The following is a 24,172-nucleotide window of genomic DNA, read 5'->3' on the forward strand; positions in this document are numbered from 1 at the left end:
AATTTGTATTCCTTAGCAACCACAGATGATGATCAGTCGTTTCTCATTGGGTCTGGACTAATCACATGATCCATCCACATTCATCCACATAGACAGGAGAGAATTGTGACGTGTGGGAATTTGTGAGGGGGGCTTGATAATTTCGCACCAGTGAGCTCGCTGGTGCTAAACTTTGAAAGCAGTTTAGCACCAGTTTTTAAAACGATTTGCACCTCTGACCTGACATACATAATGTTGACCCAAATTTCATAAATATTATTACATTAGTAATAACCCTCATTCTTATCTTACTCCCCTCAGCCATGGGTGTTGACAAGCTGTAATAAGCAGAATGTGCTAATATGGGTTCTTGTCTTGTGACTATCCCTATTCTGAGAGAAAACTGACTTTATTCGCCTGTTCACTTTCTTCCATTACCTTAAACAAATGTTTATTTTATTATGTCTCTGATAGAAAAACTGTTAAATACCTTCTATAAAGTATAGCAAGCTGTGAGGTTTCCAAACCTGTGCTGTACTCCCATTCCTAACAAACACATTTTAGAATGCAAATCTTAATACAGTTAATTTGTTTTTGATGGTGGCTTGATTCCTATCTCGTCAGCCCCCTGTGATGACTTTGCTTAGATATTTGTATAATGAAGGCAAGTAATTTTGAATATTCCCACAGCATTAAATATAATATGTATTTTACACTGTGCAGCAACGTTACAGACTATAATTGGGCTCTTTGGAATTTACCAATAGAAAGACTAAATGAATTACTTATATCTACAAAATGTCAGAAACATTTTACATAATACATAAGTACATAATAAATACATTGTTTACCAACATTTTTTTTTTACTTTATCCTTATGTATATTTTGACTTTAATCTAATACACATCCGTCAGTTTGCTCCATTTAGCTGATTTAAAACTAATTAGCAATATATGTTGGAAACAGACTCCAGCTATTTTAATTTTTTATTTCACTCTGGGGAAATGTTTGCAAAATTTATTTTTCTGTTTATTAACCAGGAGCTCATGTAATTTTTTTTTTTTTTTTTTTTAAATATGTTAAACGAAAGAAATGAAAAAGCTGAGTTTGCATCCAACTGTGTATGTGAAGTTGACAGAGATTTACTAGGTTATGGTGAAATTACTGTTGTTCCTGAATCTGTCCAGAAGAAATGTGAAATTCAAGTTAGAAGGCGGGGGTGATTATGTGGAAAGTTCATTTTTACATTATGTCAATGTACACTTGTACTGTGTATAACAATATGAAATGATAACATTAAATCATAAGCCCTTTTCTATGTGTTATATTTTAAATGTGTAATACTATAATAAACTAATTGTTGAAATGATTGTTGCCTAATAAAATGGTATTTGCTTCTCTGTTGAATTGTTCTGGCTCTGGTTTTGTTGACAAATCACAGTTTTCTGTTGATTTGTAGCACAAACTGTGGATTCATTAATAAACAATACATCTGCCTCTTCAAAGCCACACAGCCACTTTTAGTTAAAATTTGTGTACAATTAATCAATTAAATGAGACCAGTGTCCTTTTTTCACTGGGGAAACTGAGCTACACACTAGTCTGGACCCGGTCTGGTCTGAGAACCAGCAGAACCGGTTTAAGGTATCGAAAATACAGTGTAACAGGAACCAAAGCCATAAGCCTGGTCTTGAACAGCTGTGTTGTGTGGGCATTGTAGCAACATATCTCCTCTGACTTAACCTGCAAAAGAGGTCAAATTATTATTGCTAGCCCTCCATCACTGTCAGAGTCTTACTGATGTTCCCACTCCCTGGGGCAACCTTTTCCTGTATAAAACGACACCCTTAGTGACACCCAGTCACCTTTCAGCAGCAAGGTGATGCTTTTCAATAATATCTCTGAATTTCTCAGAGTGCAACCATGGAGTCAGGGTATAAACTAAATAAAGAAAAGTAGAACAACTTTGTCAAGAAAAACAAAAACAACAAATAAACCGAAGATACCACAAAACTCATTAGGATTCTGTGCCTGTTTGTTTTCTGTGGGTGTGTAGAAAGGCCTCTGTGTGAGTGAGTATGTGTGTGCGTCAGTGAATTTGTGCAGCTCTGGCTCCTGTAAACACCTGACCTGACAGCCTGTCCTCTGACTGACCTAATGGGATCCATGCTGCTGGACCTTGAAAGATTCACGCATAAACTTTGCCAGATTTCAACAGTCTCATTGGGTTTAGAGATTGTTAGAAAAGGGAAACAAATTAGGTGCAGTCACACTGCAAGTGTTTCAGTACAAGGAAAAAAAATAAAACCTATAGTGAAAAAGGATCACCTTTTTTGAGCAGTAAAAAGGACACCCAACTTTAATGCCCTCTTTATACTCAAATAATTTAGTTTGTATTTTTCTGGTAACATTTGATTCAGATGACTGCTTTTAATGAGAACAGTCTTGTGATGACAGCGCAAATTAATATAATCAGATGCAGAAGATAAATAAACATCTTGCCTGTGTGAAAGTTGGAAAATAAAAATACATATTCAGTGACACCAGTAATTTCTCAGCAAGTTACCTTGAGTTAAATTATAGGTTTCATTGTATAAAAAGTTCCCTCTGTCAAGCTGTAGCATTCTGCATTAAGGGCCTGTTTTTCAAAATCAGGTAAGAGCATTTTGAGTGTATTTAGTCTCTTTTATCAAAATCTGCTTTGATTTAGCTTTTTAATTCTCAATTTGTTATTCTGTTTTGCTCAGAGATTTACTCAATATAATTACCAAGCTTTGACAAACAGGCCCTAAATATTTTATAAATAGCTAGACAGATAATGACATTGACATTAGTTAAATCTGCAGTGTGTTTATAGCAGAATAATTTAAGTTAAAATAATTATGATTGTAAAATGTTTTTTTTTTTTTTTTTTTTTTTTTTTAAACAACTCACTTAGCTGTCTGAAATTTATTTTGGGGTGCAGCTAATGGATTTTTCATAACATAAATCCAACACACTTGGAAGGAAGCAAAACAAAGGACACATTACTTTTTAATGGGGAAGAATTGTTTTTATACTCAAAACAAAAAGGTTTGCTCTTGGAAGTAAGTTTTCACTGGAAGCAAATTATGATTTTCCATCATTCATCTTTTTTTAAGGATTTAAAGTTAACTACTGTACTAACCTATACTGACAACTTTATTTTTAATTTTTTACAAAATATAAATAGTGAAACTTATTTGGATGCCAACATACATATATTGCTGTATGTTTTTTTTATTTATTTTTTTGCTTACTGTACCTAGACATTGTATCTCCTTAACAACATTTTGTTTAACAAAAATAATGCACAAGTAGACGAATCCACATTTTTGATGTAAAGTTCCTGCATACCTATGCTTTGAACACACACAATTGTATTTACAGTAGGTATTGAAAGCATAGAACAAAACTACTGCAATAACCCCAATGTTGCAGTTCTTAAATCAAAGCCATTTTAAGCTACAGGCCTTACATGTCAAAGTTCCTCCTAGGTTTCAACAGCACTGGTAACTCCCAATTTCAACATGGAATCCATTCAAGCACATAACCCCGGTGTCTGCGCTAGCATGAGACTTTCTAAAACAAAAGTCCTTCAAATTTGATAAAGTATGTCACTCTGGAGCTTGTTGTGCTGCGCTGCTGCAAAACATCAAATCAGTTTCCCTCCAATGCTGAGTTGCAGTCATTGACAGTGCTTTTAACATAACGAGGGCTCTGGAAAGGAAAGGCTCACTCTTATCTGTGGTGTTCCTTTCTATCTGTGCTGCGAGAGCCTATTGGCTGGAGCTCAGCTACACTACCGACTTGGCTCCTACCTACTAATCAGCAACAAGTCTTATCAAAATGTTATTTTGGCCAAGACAAACACTGGCCTGGGTTTTATTGCACTGTTTTCACAGATCGTTAGGGGAAGATACATTGACTACTTTGCCAGGTGTTTATTGCACACACACACACACACACACACACACACACACACACACACACACACTCTTGCTAGCTCTTGCCGGTTGATAGTCGTGTTGATTCTACATTGTTTTAATGAGAAGGAAAAAAAAGCTAAATAAACAGCTTGGGCTGTGCTGTATTTATTTAAACCATCCACTTCATGGATGGTAGAACTTAGGAATCAAGAATAAATTGTTGTCCATGTCTAGGGTTTTATTGTATTTAATGCAATGTTAAAGGCACATTACTCCTTTTCTTTCCTACATTTCAAAGGACTGTACCAGAGTCCAGAGAAATATATGCAAACGTGCACCCTTTGAATGTTCCTTTTGAAAAAAAAAAACAAGAAAAGATTACACGTTTAATATAGTAAATTTGCACAATAATTGTGCATACATTTTCTCATACATTCATAACCATACTCGTGTGATTTACCAGGCTAGTTCACCCTGGTATTATGCAGGGACAGTTTATAAGAGCTATGTCTTACACAATCTTATATAGGGCTCCATTCACAAAACTTTACAGACTGATTTAAAGAATTGTATCCCCAGTTTGAATTAATACTGTTAAGTTTGTGAAACCCTTTTCAAGTGTTAGAGCGTCCCTGCAGGTTTTTATTCCAACTGCACCCTACAGTACTTTATTAGACCTTATTAGAAGCTTAATTGGTCCAATTAACTATTTAGGTTAGGTTAGTATGGTTAGAACAAAAACCAGGAGGGACTGAGTTGTGCAGAGAGAGTTTTTAGATTCTATAGAGGCTATAAATGTTCCCTGCATAAAAGGTCATAACCCCCACACGCTGAAAAAAAAACCCAGTGTGTGACTTTTAAACAGAATATATATTATTCAAGTGTATTCATTTGTTAGTATCAATAAAGCATTTGTGTTTGTTTTTTCTTACCCCCCCTACATTGCTGAATATGGAAGATTAGCATTCTATAACCACTATTTCCCTATCAAAAAAGACTGAATAGCTTCATACTCAGGTTTATGTATTAAGTCCACACAAAATGATAATGAAGACTGTTGAAAAAAGTTCTGTGAGAGAGAGAGAGAGAGAGAGAGAGAGAGAGAGAGAGAGAGAGAGAGAGAGAGAGAGAGAGAGAGAGAGAGAGAAACTCCTCCACAATATGTTTAAAACACCTCCTTCCCTAGTGACCACAGTGAGATCCTATCTGAGCTCCGGCACACTAATTAGTGCCAGCTTGGAGGAGCTCTGTGATGTGCACTCATCTGCATTAAAGACTGAGTCGGGACAGCTTTAATTAATTCTACACTCAACCTATATAGCCCTTAGTCACTCCAGTTCCACAACTTCAAAAGCAGGGTCTCTCACCTAACTGTCGACTATTGCATTTAAAGATATTAGCTGGTAGAATAAAGCACCTCACTTCAAATGAACGGGAAGGGAAAGTTTTCAAATTAATCAGTGTAGGGATTTGTGATTTAATAGTGTTATATGCACACCCAAGCTTTAAATCCCAGACTTAGCCCAACCGGTGAGGACTGTCTCTTTAAAATTTCCCCTGCTCTAATCTCCTGAGTGATAGCAGGGCGGTGACAATGCTGAGCTAAGCCTGCTAGAGGACTCCGAGATAAGCCACTCTTGTCCCAATGAACTCCAAGTACATCAAACTAAACCTGTCACCGTGCATGTTTATGACTTGGAAAAGAAAGCCACACACTTGATAGCAGATTGTATCTTCTGACCTAGTCTTAAGAGCTGTTTGCCATGTAAATGGATTGACTGAACTCAAAGCTGCCTTTACAAAAATGATTTGAGGTTGTTTAGACTTTCTTTATTCCTTTATTTTATGAACACCCTCAGGGCCACAAATGTGGTTACTCATGTGTTTTCACTTCATTCAAAAGATTAGGGCTGAAGCGTATATCACTTTAGAAAGTAACTCTATCTTTCAACATCCATAGTTTTATACTGTATATTACACTTTAACTCTCAAGCTGTAGCCTGCATTGAGGGTTACTTCTTCTGCAGTACACTCTTGGTCACTGCTATTACTGACATACCTGAAACTTACTTCATTAATACTCTGATAGAATATTTAGTTGACACTAATCATTATAATTAGCACAGTGTGTCCGGTTTAGGTATGTGATTTAAATGTCAGAATAATTTTAGGATTTAAAGGTTTTAACCAGGCAGATAAGAAGACAGACAGGCACATAAGATAGAAAACTGGTAGATATATGGTTTTACTTAATAAAAAAAAAAAAAAAAAAAAAACTTTTTGAAAATGCATTAAAGGAACTCATTGTGTGAGTTATAGGAGTATACTAAAAAGGTACGGGTCCAAGCCTAGTGGTTTTGATCTGTTGCAAGGTGTTTGTTGATCTTGTGATTGTTATAACTCCATCTTGTATAAAAATGCAAGTGGCAGGCAGCCATCCACAGAAAAGGAGTGACTCAGCGGTGATCAGCAGAGCTTGAAACTTTCAACAAGATAAGAATCAACTTACAACAGAGGAAGGAGTTGGCCATGCAATGAAATTAAAAACCAGGCAGACCCTTTCCTTTGTTGCTGATTTTACCTTTGAAAAGTGGGCTGCAAACACACTTTCTTTTTTATCATAAATTGTCTATGCTGTTTCGCTTATTGCGTATGGTTTTGTAAAAACTGAAAAGACTGCACGTGTATATATATATATATTATATATATATATATTATCTATATATATTATATATTTATATATATATATTTATAAAAAAAAAAAAAGTAATATAAGATAGTATATTAAACATTTGTTACGGGTTTTTAATGCCAATTAAGTTACCCTCTAACTGTCATTATAAACTTTGTTTTCCTTTGGAGAGTTAATTAGAATTGAAGCTTCAGACGGGTGTTCCATCAACAGACGGGTGTTCCATGCACCTAACGTCCCGTATTCTCTTCAAATTTAATATGCATGGCATCTCAGTAGTGGTCTACAAAAGTGAAATCCGGTCTTTATTTCAAAAGCTACACTTTGGTGTAAAACTGTCAGTTAACACTTCTGTATTTGGAAAGGCAGTAGGGTTTATGAACATGATTTCTTTTAGAAATGCTGCAGAATATCACACTCACAGACTGACTTCAAATTTATATATACGTGTGTGGAAGTCTGAGGCTAGGGGTGTCATAAGTAATAGATTATAGAAGTCTGGCCCCAGGACTGCTGTATATGCTGTTTCTATAATGCAGTTGCTTATTTGCTCATTTTAAACCTAAATTTATGTTTTTTTGTTTAGTTTTTTTTTAAACTGAACACTACGCCATACTATTTTATGACCACGAGAAGACACACAATTCAGGTTAGATCGACTCTCTTTCAGCAGAAAAAAAGCTATTGTCTTTAAAAAAAACAATAAAATCCCTGTCACTTAGAACATAGTGGAGACCTGACTACCGCCTCCCTCCAAACTTTCTCTGTCGGCAGAGCTCAAGATTTTTTTTTTCCAAGAAGCTTAGTTGCTTCCTGTGTGTTTGTGTGAGATGGACATTGGCATATGCTTTGTTCCTATGGGCTTCATCTCTTTGCCTGGGTGGGGAATAGTTGTCTTCACTCTACCAAGGTCAGCCTGCTATGGTTGACAGTTTCTGTCTTTATACAAGCAAGGAATCAATACTTTCGGACTGTGGCTGTGCCCTCAGTGTAGAACAACAAACTTGCGGTCCCTGACATGCTTCGAGCCGTTTTGTAGCAGAGCCTCCCATCTGATCTGCATCCAAGAGCAGCTTACTTCCCCACTGTCTTCACTCTCTCACAGAGCTGAAAGATTTCTGCTGCTGCTGCTGCTCAGGTACAGAGGCAGTGTGTGTTTTTCCCCCATAACTACTAGTCACTAGTCAATAAATCACACCTAACGAACACACAGCCAGAAAAAAAAAAACACTGATCTGGGCTTTAGAAATGGATCAGAGGGGACAGAGTGCAGGCAAAAGAGATGCTGTAATTGCAACACAACAAAAACACTCAGGCGTGTGAAGAGACGTATGGCCAAAGAGAGCATGGGGCAAAAGTAGTGCCAGAGGAAATGATTTTGTAATGCTTTACTCTTGTTGTCTGCAGCCTAAACATGCCCCTCTGATCTAGTTTCCTCTAAGATGCAACGTCACTTTCCCCAGGCATAGAAGCAAATACTTTTCCTACAGTGTAAGAGACTACTGTCTGTTGTTAACCTTGCATTGCACCTCCATTTTCCTTTTAAAGCTGAAGTCAGTCCAGTTCTTCCTAGTTTACTTGTCTATGTATTTTACTGCTCATAAATTTGTCTTTAAGAGATGCGCCAAGTTACAGGCTGCAGTGCCTACTCCCAGAGCTCTTCGGTATAGTGTGTTCATTTTGTTACTCGACATTGATCCTTGTGCAATTAAACACCGGAGTGAAGTCTCAGTGGAAGCACACAGTGTTTTTTTTTTTTTTTTTTTTATGTGCAGTCACAGGGATCCCTCAATGCACAGCCCCTCTCAAAAAAAAAAAAAAAAAAATACATACATGCATGCAAAATGAATAATAAGCAATGCTTCCTCAGGAAAGGAGATTTCGATCACACTGCTAACAAGACTCTAAAGCGTAACACTGCGCAGAAGGCGGCACAGGATTTTTCACATTATAACTTAAAGCAGGCAAGAGGAGCAAATTTGAATGGTTTGTCAATATTTTTTAAAGCTTAGGTTATGTGACCTACAATTGGGTAGTTACTTATAATGGCCAGTGTGATTAAGATCACTCTGTCAGTCCCTTTCAATTTGTAGAAATCTGAAGAGCTCCCTCATGTTACCTAATCAAGTTGGTGGTCAGAATTGAGGAATTCTGTTGAATTTTGTATAATTTACAGCTTCGAGTGTGCGTGGGTGTGTGTATGTATGAAATTTAGTATCTCCCAGAAAAATGCAGGAGAATTGGCAAGAATGAAATTATACATATGTTAGGGCTACCACGTACTTGCTTTTACTGACTTCTGAAGCGATGAATGCTTAAAAACTAAAAAGCAGTTATTTTAACCACAATAAAGACCTGTGTGATTGTTAAGGAAGAAAATCAAAAATGTTTGAGGGCTTCTACTTGACACTGAGGCACTAATCTTGTTATCAATTCCTTAAGACATATGACAAAAAGGGCACTTGTTTATCATAGTCCCAAATTTATTTCATAATTATTTAACAAGCAGACAGCTGGGTAATGATTTCTGGTTAGTTTCCTGATTTGTTTGAAAATAAAATGACTCTTTCTTATAGTGCTGACTCCTCTTAGGAATGACAGCCTGCACACTCCCATCTTTGAGTTTTAGCAATATCCAGCTTTTACATGAATGAAAGAGGAAATCATTGATTTTCCTATTGCTTAACATTGAAACTTAATCCTCTAATATGTTGAGAAATGTAGTCCTCTGTCAATACATTTTCTTGAGTTAACAAAACGCATCTGGATCCATATATAGCCACATATCACAGCTGCCAGCTCTGAGACAGGGGAGTAAATGGACTGCACATTTTACAGATGTACACTTGGATGGGCAGCCCACAAACATCAGGGAATATATTGGGCAACTTGTATAATATGGTGTGTTCTTGGAAATATTGTAACGAAAATGTAACTTTCAAAAATAAAAAGGAAAAGGTTATGTTTGATGTTCTGATGGACAGTCAGCTGTTTTTGTTTGTTTTTATCACAACGGAATAAAAATAATACGTCTGCAAGATGCAGCCACTGTTGCCATGGTGCTATTGTAAATATTCTATATATTTATTTTTTATGCTGGTTACTAAATAAATTAATTAATGAAACTGATTTAATCCAACTGAAAACAACCAGGCCGGTTAGCATAATATGATACCTACTCCCTATATTGTCTAATTGTGTGGTTCTGTGCCAATTTTCCACTAGTACAACAGTTTATTTACAAAGAGCAAAATGTTTTAGAAAATGTCATTGCAGTTGGTTTTACAGAGAAACCACTGAGCTACTCATGACTAGGCCCTATTTTTTGTGCACATTTTTAGAACTGAATTAAACCATTTTAAGAGTACAAAGAGTAAAAGTAAAAGAAAAACTTCTGAGAACAATATTTGAGCTGCTCTATTGTATTTAGCTGTGAAAGTTTGCACTGTTTTTGCTCTGGGCCTTATACTGTATGTGTAAAAAACAGTGGGTAGTTTCACACTGAATGTCACTGTAACCCCAGTCCCCCACTGCTTTTCAAGTGTTGCCATTGTGTTGCTGGGGCAACACAACATTGCCAGCAGAGCTGAAGTTCTGGCAGGGTTTGCCCTCTAGACTACTCCTACTGATGGACAGTATTCTCCTGTGCACAGACTCAAACAAAGATTCTTTACTGTCATCTGTTTTGAGTTTTGTACAGATGCTCAGATTTATTGCTTCAGTATAGTATTTCATGGGCGATTTACCCAGTGGTTTCATTTTATACAAACTACATCTTTAATGACTAGATATCTCTTGTAAACTGCAGCATACCAATAACTTATTTCTTGTCGGGGGAAGGAATTTTACTCCTCCCTTGTGATCAGCGACCTCTTTGCTTTAATCTTTTGATACATAAATAGAGGATACCTTAGTGATATGCCCACAAAAGCAAATACACCCCCCCCCCACCACCACCACCACCACCACACATACACACACCATTCCCACATCTGCAGGGAAGACCCTAAAGTTAATCTTGCTTATTGCTTTTTTTATTGTAGACACAAGATTCAAAGACTATTCTTGCACACTTAAGTATTATTTTGTCACTGTAGTGGGCACACAGTAATTGAAAGGAACAAACACATTCACAAAGGAACATAACACAAGTCATAAAACAGCCCAACGAACCGTCACCGCCAAGCCAAAAGAATGATTTACAAAAATACAAAAATAAACTACTTGAAATGCTTGAAACTGTGAAAAAACAGTATTTCTTCGACATTAAAAAAATGGGTCAGTTCATCTGGCCATGTACATATCCTGCAACTTTAGAAAGTGTCTCTGACTGTTTGCATGTGTTTCATGCTGACTTTAAGCTTACAAATACAGTTTGACTTCAGTTTCTTACATTAGGGTACTCTACCTGATAGTCAAACACAGCCCTGCAGTTAGCAGATGAGATATCATATTCCAGTAACTGTGCAGCGCTTATTCAAAATACCTTTAAAAACACCACAATTTGCACAGTCATGGCAACAATAATGTGAAGCAGTGTGCTTTATCATATGACTATGTACAACAGGGACAAGATTCTGAGCCACTTCTTTTTCAACATAAAAGTCAACTTTGTATTCCCTTAGCAGCTGTCTCTTATCAGCAAAGACTTCTCCTTGCATTCCTTTGGAGATACACAGTCACTCCCGTTATTGTAGCTGTTTTCACATTTCTCTGCTTATATTATTTTATTATTGTAAAAAAAACCAAAAAACAAAAAAAACACTGTTATTACTGTTCTCCATGCAGTGATTTTATTTAACGGGATTATGGGTCCTATTTTCACTGCACGCATTTCTGCTCAACACATGTGCGCACGGCAAATGGAATTTGAACTTAGTTTAACAGCCTCATTTATTCCTGATGGTTTAAATTATTTCATCACAATTAATGACACCCCCTCAGCTTCCTGTGCCGTGCTGCCAGATGTTCCGAGACCACAGAGCCACTTTCCTGCTTGATGGCTGGTGACAAGTCGTCCTCTGAAGGACATTCCCCTAGGTGAGCGAGCCGGATGACACCTCCTCTGCTTAGCACCTCTCTGCCTCCCCTGGTAGCCTAGCCGAGTGAAAAACGGAGCAGGAAAGCAGGTGGAACAAAAAAAAGAAAAAAAGATCCACAAGCTCTGAGGACAATATTATATAAATCACACAGGCTGTGTATCACAAAAATGATATTATATTTACACAAATGTATTTTTTAAAACTCTTCGTCAGTAGACACTAATGTGGGCTACACTGTTCAATCAACTTGCTAATATAAAATGCAATACACACACACACACACACACACACACACACACACACACACACACACACACACACACACACACACACACACACATTTTGCAGACCGCAAGTAATTTAGATATTTTAAATTTTCGCTATAGGGGGACACATACTTTGTAAAAAAAAAAAAAAAAAAAAAAGGGCTAACATTAATTATTATTAAAGTCATTCCCTGAAGTATTCTCCCTGCACCTGATTGAAGTGACATCAACTTTGCAGCCAATTTTTTAATGAGCTCTTTGATTTATTTAGTGTAGTTTTACACCCCTAAGTACCAGGAGACATAGGCCTGTCATCACTTCCAGGCCTATGTAATATTTTTTTTTTCATATGCTGTGTACATTGTACATTTTTTTAAATTAAAGTACCAAAAACTTATATGTGTCATTAACCTTAATGACACAGCTTGTGGTGTAGAAATGATTAAAGGGTCTATTCAAGAGAGAAGTGGTGTCCCATCATTCATTAGCTACAACCACTTTAAGTCTGATTTGGTTTTGCAACTTTCACTGGTGATAGAACTGAAAGTAAATCCATTGCACTGAGCACCAATGACCAAATGTGATTCCCACAGATGACAGATAAAATCAAAATAATCTGTTTGGAATTAAACATGTTTGTTTGAATCAACCTGACCTATTGAAATATGTAAGTGACAGTTCTTATGTTCAATTAAACTGGAGATTTGAGTGGAGACTAATTTGTTTGTGGTTGCTCTCGCGATTATTTGGGGCCTACACACAAAAACAACAACATTCATTTCAGTTAAACATTATTATTATTATTATTATTATTATATTATTATTATTATTATTATTATTATATTATTATTATATGTTATTTATGTTACATTTTCTTTTATAGAAGGGTGATTGATTAATACGCTTTGGTATTAAGAAGGTTACATTATTTATGAGATCTGGATAGACATCAAATCGAAGGAATGCGTTTGTCAAGTTTGGATTTCCTACATTGTGTCCTCCTTTGCCAGAAGCTGGGGAGGATTATGTTTTAAAATAAGCTTGGTAATTGAAAAGATTAGGTCATTAAATTTATTGCAGTACAAATGAAAATATTGACTCTTCCCAGACCCGCAGGCACCCTATTTCAGCCCCTTTGCTTAAATTAGTCTATATTCTTACTATATTAGTCAGTGATTGATTTATTGATCTGATGAACTGATAATCTGGTACTATGTTTGTGACAAGTACCACCTCTGGCAAAATGCAATGACTATGTATGCTGTTGTTTTATTTTAAATTGAATTTAAAAATGAGTTAAATGATCACACTCATAAAACGAGTGCTATATTGAATTCCATTATAATGTTAGGTATATGGCAGATAGGTTAGTATTTTTTTTTTTTTTAACATATTTGTCTTTATCACAAGACTTTGTCTATGGCACAGCAGGCACAGGCAAGTATTGCTGCAGGCTTATTGTATCTTCTGAGATTTAAAGCATGTCGTTTAGTTTTTATTGGGAGATAACAAAAAGAAAACTTGCACCCATTCTTGCAACTAAGTTGTTTCTTGCCAGTTTAATAATGTTATAATAATTGTCCTTTGTCTTCTAATTCACTTTCAAATTAGGCTACAATACTCAGAGAGAATCTATTCATATAAGAATGTTTATTTTCTTCACTTTGTTCACAGGGAGAAGTTGTTTCAATGAAGCAATGTTTTTGCTATGAGTGAACAGCATAGTTTTTTTTTATCACAATATGACATTCAATCAATTAAGCATTAACATTTTTCACTGTATTACAATCATAATTAATTAGTTTATTTACCTTTTATGAAAAAATATGTTTTCTAAACTTCATTTTCCAATTTTATTTCCACAACTGTCCAGTCCTGTTTCTCTTTCTGCTTGAGTGGAGTTGCTGTACTACATCAATGATTTCTCAGAAATAGTTAACTGGTGGTCCATTAACCTTTTCAAAGACCACTTTTTATGTGAATCTTGTGTTTGTTGATAATGTTTATGTGTTTAACCTTAACAACCTTTAAAACGATACTTCACTTACAAAAAGTTTCAGTGGATAGTACGGCCTAGTTTTATATTGCTCTCCTGTCTAGTTTTGCATATCATTAAAATACAAACCGTTAGGAAAGCAAAAATTATAATCATTTAGTATCAGTTTTGAACAATTTTACACCAGAACTGCAAATGTTCAATTTTGCAATGTTAACCTAAAAATACTTTAATGAACGTTAATAATTCTACATGGTTACTTTGTATACAAATAAAATATCCTAAAAATATATTCACCCAATGGAATGCCATGTTTCTTGTGTATTATGTATAGTCGGGTACAGATTTCTTTGTTTCATTAATGGTCCATTTAGTAAAATAAAAATAGTGGGAAAAGTGCACTAGCAATAGCTTATTAAATTTGTTAAATAATTAAAAAAAAAAAAAAAAACCCCATAAAGTTATTTAGAGATAATTAGACCCGGAAGCCCAATCACAAACATTGCTTAGTTCAGAGCTGTGGGTCGTGGGCTTTGCTGGACAGTCCCTGGGCTGAATCAGAGTAGAAAGAGATGAATAAACTTTGCGCCCCCACGCAGGGATTGTGCTGCTTGTGTATCCCTGGCAGATGTGTGAAGGAGATGAAATGGAAATGGGACAACGGGCTCTCCTGTCAATGTAGGTTTGCTGAGGGGAGAAGGAGCACCGCAAAGATTTCACATCTGGTAATCATTTGTCAAAAGCTGGAAAAAAAAGCAGCAGGAAACATTCTGGCTGCGGTGGAAGATGAAAAGACAAAGCAATATATATGTGTGTGTGTGTGTGTGTGTGTGTGTGTGTGTGTGTGTGTGTGTGTGTGTGTGTCGCACATATTCGTAGCTGGTTCAATATCTAATATGGATTAGTCTTTCTAGGCTCTGTGCCGTGTTTACAGCTGTGGTACATGGTAACGCTTTGCAGTGTCCCTCCTCTTGTCTTTCAGCCAGCTTCCTTCCGAGCTCAGTGCATCTCTCAGGATCTTGGAACCCATGAGTTTGGTGGAGACGTATAAAAGTCAAATTTTCTAAACTTCACAATGAAAGCGGATAGGGGTTTGCTTTGCAGCACCACCAGATCTGCCGTCAAGACCTAATCCTTTACTTTGCATGCTGCTGGTCTTTGATCAGTAAAGCCACTCTATGGCCAAAAGGCAAAGCCATTTAACATATTATCATCGTACTGGTTGAAGCTATTTCATCAGCAAAGTTTTAATTACATTTTAAGGGGGCCAGTTTCTCAATTGATATTTTGAGTAACTTTTTGTTTGAGAAAACTGCAGTCCCGTGTAACAGGTGCTATCAATGTATATTGTATATAGTTTTACATTTAGAAGCATTAGATATTACAACTGACTGGAAAGAGCAGCTATTTTTGTAAGAAATACTATAACTCAATAAGGAAAAGAAGTGCATTTGTAAATGACACTCCTTTCAAATAAACATATAGGGTTAGTGGGAAACAGTCAGGGGGCAAGTCTGTCTATGCATTTGGCATAACATCAATCAGAACTTAACCGTGAAGGTTATTCTATGACATACAAATCTGCTTCGCTAAAGACTTAGACTGCTCAGAACACAACCCAGTATACATAGATGTTAAAGTTGCTGATGTCCCACAAGGTTTAAATTGTTCACATTTGATGTGATTGCTGTATCCTGTGACGAAGGATAAGACCTTTTAAAAAAAATAAACAAACAAACAGACAAACAACACGATGCTTGCTGAGCTTTAACCTGGTTGAAAATACTGCTGGATGTAATAGAGGGGAAAAAAAGGTTGTTCGGTATGACAACCAGAAGTGGCAAGGAGATTTAGGGTGGGAGATGTAGCATGTAGCTCTATGGCTAAAACAACCTTGGGGGAATTTAAGGAAAATGTTGGCAACTAGTGTTTCTAGTCACAACATAATTATAATAGTGACTCTTAAGCAACTGGGTTTGCTGTTCTTAAATAGGAGAGTTTAGACCTGCATGGTCATGTTGGATGAGGATGTGTGAGAGAGCAGAATGCGGTGTCTGAGAGGACTGAATGTAAAACTCGTGGAGAGCGCCCCAGGTTGTCAGCTATCCTGGTTCAATTGCAGCAGCTTGTCAAAGCATTATAGGAACACTGTCATCACTAAACAAGCCTGATCACGGTTAATTACAATGCAGACCAGAGAGAAGACTCAATTGTTCATTAATTACAGGAAACACCTCATTTAAATTTTATGGCAATTTACACTCGCACCGCAGTAAGCCTGACACAAGAAAGACAAGCACGATAGAACAAAAAGATAGTGCTAGCCTTTCTGAACAACACATGGAAAAGGCAGGAACACATACAGAAATACACTGTAACTATTTGATATTAATAAGAGAAATGTTTCTTTTTTAAAACTTGAACTGCATTATAAATGTACTATTTTCAAATAAAAATATGTAACTTTTTTTTTTTATTCCTGTACACGTTTCTGATGAGACAGAGCAGGGTGCCAATGAGAAAGCTCCATGCTGGGTAGACAATCCGTCATAGTAGGAGGGTTTTGGCTAAAGAGTAAATATAATGTGTAACTTTCCACATTACATTCAAGTCATCACTGAACGTGTACCATACTTAAGTTTTAAAGATAGAAATGCTATAATGTTGCTATATTATCTAACTTAGTTTGAATCACAAAAAGCACAAAAAATAAATTGTGTATATATATATATACACACACACACACACACACACACACACACACACACACACACGCTAATTATGAGGCTTGCTGAGTACACTCAATATGGAAGCTGCAGTAACTTGGCTCCCCATCCACATTTAAATCTGAAATGAGGCCCTTGTTAGAACACCCAAGGACAGCAGTTTCAATGAAGGTGGTGAATTATAATTTCCACTTCACAATAGCTCGGAAAATACAAAAAACAAAAAAAAAAACAGGGATGAAGATGTGAGCTGTGACCTCGATAGACTCTGATATTGCAGAATTTAGCTTTAAAAGAAAATACAAAACTATACTGTGGGAAAGTACACGAGAGAACCCATTAAGGGAGAAAAAAATGTTTGAATTACAGCCGCTGTTTGACACTCATTAAGTAATTAAAGCTCAGTTGATTAATCAGCCCTCACAATAACAGGTGTACACAGTGACTGGTTGTCTGGCATGCTGGCATGTCTGTGTAGAACTCGGATTGCGGTTCTGTATTTCCATGTGTAACAACTAAATGCCTTTCTAATATCAGAAAGAACCTGATGAAATATTAATGACTTCTTTACAAGTACAAGAAAAGCTAAGTTGAAGCTATGATCTATTTATTAAATATGATGAAGAATTCCAAACGCAAAAAAGAGGTTACATTTATCAACTGTATGCTCTCTCAAGGACTATGATCTTGCAAGATGTGTTAATTGGTATAAGCGTAAGAATTAGAAAGTTACAGTATGGACAGATGTACTATACCAAACATTTTTGTCAAAAATACCAGTCAACCAGAGCATTGGATTAAATACTGTAAATGATGTACTAAATATGCCAACGATTATTTGTTTCTGTGTGATATAAACAAAACCACAGACTGCTAATAATTATAATCCATTAAATAAAATGTACGAAAACAAAAACTACACTAGCAAGAACAATATGTCCAGTGCTAGTCCTGTAATTTACTTTTTGAAAGCAACACGTTTTTGGTCTAGATCATTTTACAAAATACAGCCACATTAACAGCACTGTACATACACTTTTGTTTCATTGTGTAATACATGCACTTATAACACATCTATATCACCGTGAATGTCTGAATGTGTGGAGTTCCATCCCCACAATCATAGAGGTTGCAAGTGGTAACTACAGTGTAACTACATGTATTCTGAAGTGTATATTTTTACGGTAATACAGAAAGAAAAATTTATGATTGGTTTCTGGTTGTTTGTATGTAGAACATTACTGCAGCCTGAGAGTATCAGTGTGGTTCATAACAGAAATAAGAAAGACAACCACTCATTCAATACATACTAACTACAATATGGTGCCAAGTATAATGCTTAATGGCAATGATAACCCCCACACATGCCACAGGCGTTGTTATATTATCATGCTATATTACAGAACTTAAGAGGCATGAGTATTTTACAGCTCTTTGAAATGCATTCCTATTAAAAATAGATGGCAGGCAATCAATAGAGTGATCTGAATTAATTTAATTAGTCTAGCAGTGTCCTCCACTGCAAGGAAAATGTCTATGTGATCTAGATCACTGATACAGAGTATGTGAGATGTATATCATCAGATCTAAGTGGAAGAAACTACAAAATAACTTTTAAACACGCAAACTAAATTTTTCATATAAAATTAATAAAACACATAAATGAACAAGAAGTCAGTATTATTCTCTAAACCTATACGATGTCATACTACCCAAACTGAGTGGCGTACAATTATTAATAGTCTGTCAGGCAAACTTAAATCATAAAGTTTATCAAGTTAGTTTAATTTACTAAACAATAGGGTTTTTTTTTTGTTCACTAATCAGTAATAACAAATCAACCCCAAATAACTTTTTTTGTTTATTATTATTATTTGCTTGACACAAACGAATCACTAATAGGCACTTGCTTCTCAGAATGATGGCCTCTCGAAAGTTAAAAACAGCATTTCATGCTGAAATACAAAAACATATAGACAGCATAAGAAATCAGACCTGGAAATGAATCACCACGGTACTTCACCTCCTCTGCAGAATTTTGCAGGAGCAGTAATCTGTGTAATCTCTCTTACGCTTGTTCAAAATTTATAGTGTGTTCATGACAAATTGTTCAAAAAATATTTATGCAAAGAACAGATAAAAATCCCACTAGTCACCCAGCTGCTACATATACTGTATATAGTACATATTTTTCACTGTTTAGCATATTCATAGCAAACCAACACAGGCTACAAGGCACTGCAAAACTGTTATGTAAAGTTCCTATGGATATACTTAAAAGTAAATTCACATGTTGTATGCAAACTTCTGCAAAGCACTGTAGCTTACCCATTGCCCTTATAAAAATATACCTTGGTGACCATGCTTTCCATACTTTTGCTACTGCATTGACCACAGTCCTTTACTTTACCACTACGCTTTACTACACCATGGTAAGCCTTCATACTTATGTACCATCATCAACAGTCTATTTAACAATGTATTAGTAGTATAGTTCAGCAGTCATGAACACAAACATTAAAGTATTATGGCACAAGGCAATATTTATTTTCAATTGCTTTAAAAAGTCATCTGCAAATTTCCTTCACTGTTTGTTTGCCAAACAGTTTACAGATGAACATTCTTTTTTGTATTATCAGTACTGTATTTAAAGACTGTCTTAACTCATATGCCATTCAGTTGCATAAGCTAGAGCTGTACTGATAGACAGAACTGAAATCAAAATACATTCATACAAAATACAAATTTCAACAAGACAGGTCCAAAACAACTGAAAATTGCAACGGCTCTTAAAACAACAGTAGAAGAAAAAAAAAGCAGTCAAACTGTCTATTTCACAGCACCTACAAGAAAAAAATTAAAACAGTTCTAGACTTCTAAATTTCTAACAGTTTAAATGAAAGGGATTATCTATAACAACAAATCTAAATCAAATGTAAAGTCCTCGATATACCTTCATTTTTACTGTTGTTGTTTTGGCTATGAGCTAGCCCTGCTCTCTTAAAGAAACAAGCCATGACAAAGGAATGAGGGAGTAATAGTGGTAACATACAGTACCATGAGCTGCTTTGGCCTCCCAGTCAGTAGTGTACAGTTAACAGATCACTCCTGGCCTTCAAGCAGACTGCACAAAAACACAGCTCTGGGGAAATCTGGCAGTTTACACAAGCAGGAGGCAGCTTCAACTCGGCTCTGGCACATTCCTTTTTTCTCCTCTCTCTCCTCTCTCACTCTTTCTACCTCCCAACCCCATTTTGCGTGTGTCTTGTCATATTTTCTTCAGCTACTAATTTTCTGGACTATGTGATTTTTTAAACAGTCACAGTTTAAGAAAAGTGGAATCCTTCTAAGTGACTGTCACAGCGGATCAGCTTCAGACTGATGGAGTTTTTTTCTAAGAGAGTGTTTCTTCTTCTTATGGTTCCTGTCTGTCTTCTCTCCCATTCTCTCTCTCTCTCTCTCTCTCTCTCTCTCTCTCTCTCTCTCTCTCTCCTCTCTCTCTCTCTAACACACACACAAACCAACCCTCCCCACCTCTGCTGCTCGAATCCTCTTGAGGAATAAACGCACTTGTGACAATAAAACATGGAATTTGAACACAATGCAATTTCCCTAGTTTAACCTGAAAGGAATGCACTAGTCACAACAGACTACATCATACTGCCATTAAGGCCTGCCAAAGAACTGCCTCTCTGGCTGTGTTTGGCTGCCTCTGACGGGAAAAAAAAGTATACAAAGACCCACACACGCAGAAGACTCTGGGGCCACCTTTGCTTCCTCTTCCACTGTCCCCAGTTACACCCAGTAATGTGACAGCCTTGTGATTCATATGTCACTACTTCTTATTACTCCAGTTGCATGATCTGCCGAGTCACCCCACTTTAGACAAACACATAGACCGGACAGTGTGTTGGGCTAATTTGCTGTTAGCGCTGCTCTCAACAGGCTTTCTGGTAATCTGCCAATTTTTCTTATTAATAGCTTTTTTTTTTTTTTAAACAGAAAATCATAGCTACAGAAAAATCTTTTTTATGAGGAGAGGAATGATTTTTATTACTTGTTTTTTTTAATTATTTTATTTTATTTTACATTATTTTCATAGACTAATTTGTAATGCACATGTTCATGTTTTTATGTCATTTTAGCAAGACTTTTAATAACAGCATGATAAAATAATAACCTTTTTAAAAGTTACGTGGATGTTTAAAATTACAGTGTATCTAAGTGTATTTTGCTTTCATATGAAATATCCAGCTTAAAAGCATATTCTGTATATTTTTTTATTTATTTGAAAAAAAAAAGTGTTGTGTAATGTAGAGAAGATTTCACAGGAAGTGTATCTGTGTTTCATTTCTCCACACACACTAAAGGCAAGATTCACAGACACACCTGGTCCACAAAAATTAGAACCAAGAAATAATGTTAAAATACTGGGGTTCTGTGAGTGGTTAACTAATTATGCACTACATATTTAATGCACATATTTAATGTCTTCTTTTAATTAAACTGATTCCAATAATATACAAAACTCAAGTAATGTGCCTCACGGTTAACCATAAGTATGCACATTTTCACCTCTTTAGATTTATTTATACATGATTTAGACATGTACAAAGAACAGACAAATACACAGAGAATAATAGATATACATACTGTGTATACATAAATATTGTCATTTCACCCTATTAATATGACAAAAAAAATTGGCGTTTGGAAAGAATAAGTGATCAAAACAATAAGAGCCTAGGAGTATTTTAGTAGAATAAAAGATTTTTCAAAATAAAAGATATATTGTATGTATTAGATATTGGAATATTTTATATTAGCTGATTGTTTTTCAAGTTCTTGTCAATTAAATCAGACAAATAAAAAACATCTATATTATTTATTCATACTTTAGCTTGCACTTTATTTTTTATTTAACTGTCAACAGTTAGCCAACCAATGTTGTTAACTGTTTGTATTAATAGTAAGTTACTTTATTTGCGCCTATATATAAACTAATAAAAATGTCTAATAAAAGGTTTAATGCAATTTCAATGATATGACTGCCTTGAACTGATAATCCTGAAGTAGGCATTTTATGTTTTCTGAACAGTTTTAGTTAGCATTGTTTAATTGCTTAATACAAAGGTTGCTATATATTAACTAAGCACTGTCAAAAAAAAAAAAAAAAAAAAAAAAAATTTATTAACATGCTAGTAAGATAGTTAATAAACAACTTTAATAGGCTTTAATTAGCTTATTTTTCTGATGGCAGGTAAAAAGAAAATGAAATAATGAGTCCAGCTTGTGCCATTTTAATGCTCATACAGTAGAGTCAATTATCCAAACTAACTGGGACCAATATTAGTTTGCCTAATCGATTTGTATGGATCAGGTATTAATAACAATTACTGTACCTTTAATAATGTATAGAATAAAGTTAACACATACAAGTACTTAGTACACAAGTACCTACTGATGATGATATATAGCTAGGAACCTATTCTATCACATTAAGCATACAAAATTACCAAGCTTCACAAATCATTAAATGAATGCAATTCAGTAAACCTTTAAACACCTACAGTTAAGGTAGTTAAATACTGTAATTAAACGTATCATATACCAAATGTCAAAGTTTAATACTAAACTTGAAAATCAAAGAATACCACTCAGTATAACTTTGACACATTACAGAACTTATGGAATCATTAAACTTCAAAAATGCAGTAAAATGTTTCTATACTTTGATACTTGCTATTAAGGCATTGTGATAATGTGCAATTGAAATTAATAAAATAAAAGTTCCCTTTCAATTCAAAGACGACCACCAACAACATTACGTAAGGGATATGCCTGCCTATTAGTAGGTATTTTCTGAGCTCTCTATACCAGAGCTGCCGATGACGCCCTCTGTCCTGCCTACCGAGGGATTAAAACCATCATACCATGGAAGCCATTTCTTTTTGCCTCTCAAGATGGTAAGGTAAGACCCTCTGTGTTGGTATCTGAACTTATTGTGAAAAAGAGCTTTGAGTCTACTGCAGTTCCCTTGCCTTTCGTGCTGAAAGCTGGCTTGACGCTTTCACGGAATCAGTGACTCCTGATTTATCCTTTTTCTTTCTTTCTTCCGCTGTAGAGTAGACCTCGCCGGCTGCCCTGTGCATACAGTGCTTGGTGCACTCGGTGCGCATGGTGCTCGGTGCATAGCGTCTCTGTGCATTCAGTGCACACGGTGCTTAGTGTACTCAGTGCGCACGGTACTCGGTGCATAGCGTCTCTGTGCATTCAGTGCACACTGTGCTCAGTGCACCCGGTGCTTAGTGTACTCAATGCGCACAGTGCTCGGTGCATAGCGTCTTTGTGCATTCAGTGCACACTGTGCTCAGTGTGCATGGTGCTTAGTGTACTCAATGCGCACAGTGCTCGGTGCATAGCGTCTTTGTGCATTCAGTGCACACTGTGCTCAGTGCACCCGGTGCTTAGTGTACTCAGTGCGCACGGTGCTCGGTGTATATCGCTTCTGTGTATTCGGTGCATTCGGTGCATACAGTGCTCGGTGCGCATGGTGCTTACCCCACTCGGTACGCTTGATACCCATAGCACCCCAGTGAGCATGGTATCCATTGCTCAGTGCACATGGTACTTGTCGCACATGGCACTAGGTCTGCTCGGTGAGCACGGTGCTTAGTACACTAGGTGCTCACAGAACTTGGTGCACTCAGAGCGCATAGTGCTTTGGTGCTTGGTGCACTTGGACCAATTAGTGCACACAGTGCTTGGTACACTCAGTAATGGCAGCCATGATGAGCATCCCATGGTTCCACACCTGCACATATTGTAAGGCGAATATGCCACTGCGTGTGGTGCCTAGGGCTCCAACATGCCACGGAGGCCATGGGCCAAGAGGACTTCTACGACTTACGTGTGGCTTTTCAGCTCAGGGTATGTCTCAATAGGCTCAGAAGGGCCATGGGGATAGACATTCAGTCTCCCACGGCAGAGCCGTTAACAGCCATTGGGGCCCCATGCCGCTCCTCCAGCTCTCACAGAGCCCCTTGCAGGAGATCCTCTGCACTCAGGCTCCTGTGGCAAAACCTTGCAGTTGCTCCCCATCTCCCCAGACGAGAAGGATGAAGCACTCAAGGCAGGTGAGGGATATAATTTATCTCAAGGAGCAGATGGCCCAGGTCCTTGAGCTACTGTTGTGGCAGCAAGCTCCTGAGGCACCGGTAGAGGTCCTGACCCCGCTACCACCAGCACTGGCTTCAGCCCCTGGGTCTCCCATGGGAGCCCAGGCTGAGCCGGAGCCTCAGCCGGAGGACACACTATCTATAGCGGCCTCCTGGGATGAGGACTCCTTCCCCTCAGATATGGAAGAAGAAGAGAAGCCATCAACTGTGGTGGAACCTAGCTCTGAGATTGTCTCAGAGACTAGTTTGCCACCATTGCCCAACTCCATGCCGGCATTGATGGGGCGCTGCAAACTTTTTGCAGATCCCCTGGGCAACACCAGCAGAGCCCAGCTGGTCCATGTT

General features: G+C 36.8%; 1 protein-coding gene across 5 annotated transcripts in view; it reads right to left on the minus strand.

The window, feature by feature from the left end:
* The window catches only part of LOC121295031 (zinc finger protein basonuclin-2-like), a 309,188-nt gene that overhangs the window by 148,248 nt on the left and 136,768 nt on the right, over window positions 1-24,172 (minus strand). The window contains exon 1 of one of the 5 annotated variants that reach the window (XM_041219335.1): window positions 19,707-20,102. The exons of the other annotated variants lie outside the window; for them this stretch is intronic. Coding sequence (XP_041075269.1) covers window positions 19,707-19,709 — 3 coding nt within the window. The 5' untranslated portion in view covers window positions 19,710-20,102. Of the gene's footprint in view, window positions 1-19,706; window positions 20,103-24,172 lie in introns of those variants that run through there. 5 annotated transcript variants of the gene reach the window in all.

The sequence above is a fragment of the Polyodon spathula genome, chromosome 2, assembly GCF_017654505.1.
Source record: "Polyodon spathula isolate WHYD16114869_AA chromosome 2, ASM1765450v1, whole genome shotgun sequence".
In the NCBI taxonomy this organism is placed as follows: domain Eukaryota; kingdom Metazoa; phylum Chordata; class Actinopteri; order Acipenseriformes; family Polyodontidae; genus Polyodon; species Polyodon spathula.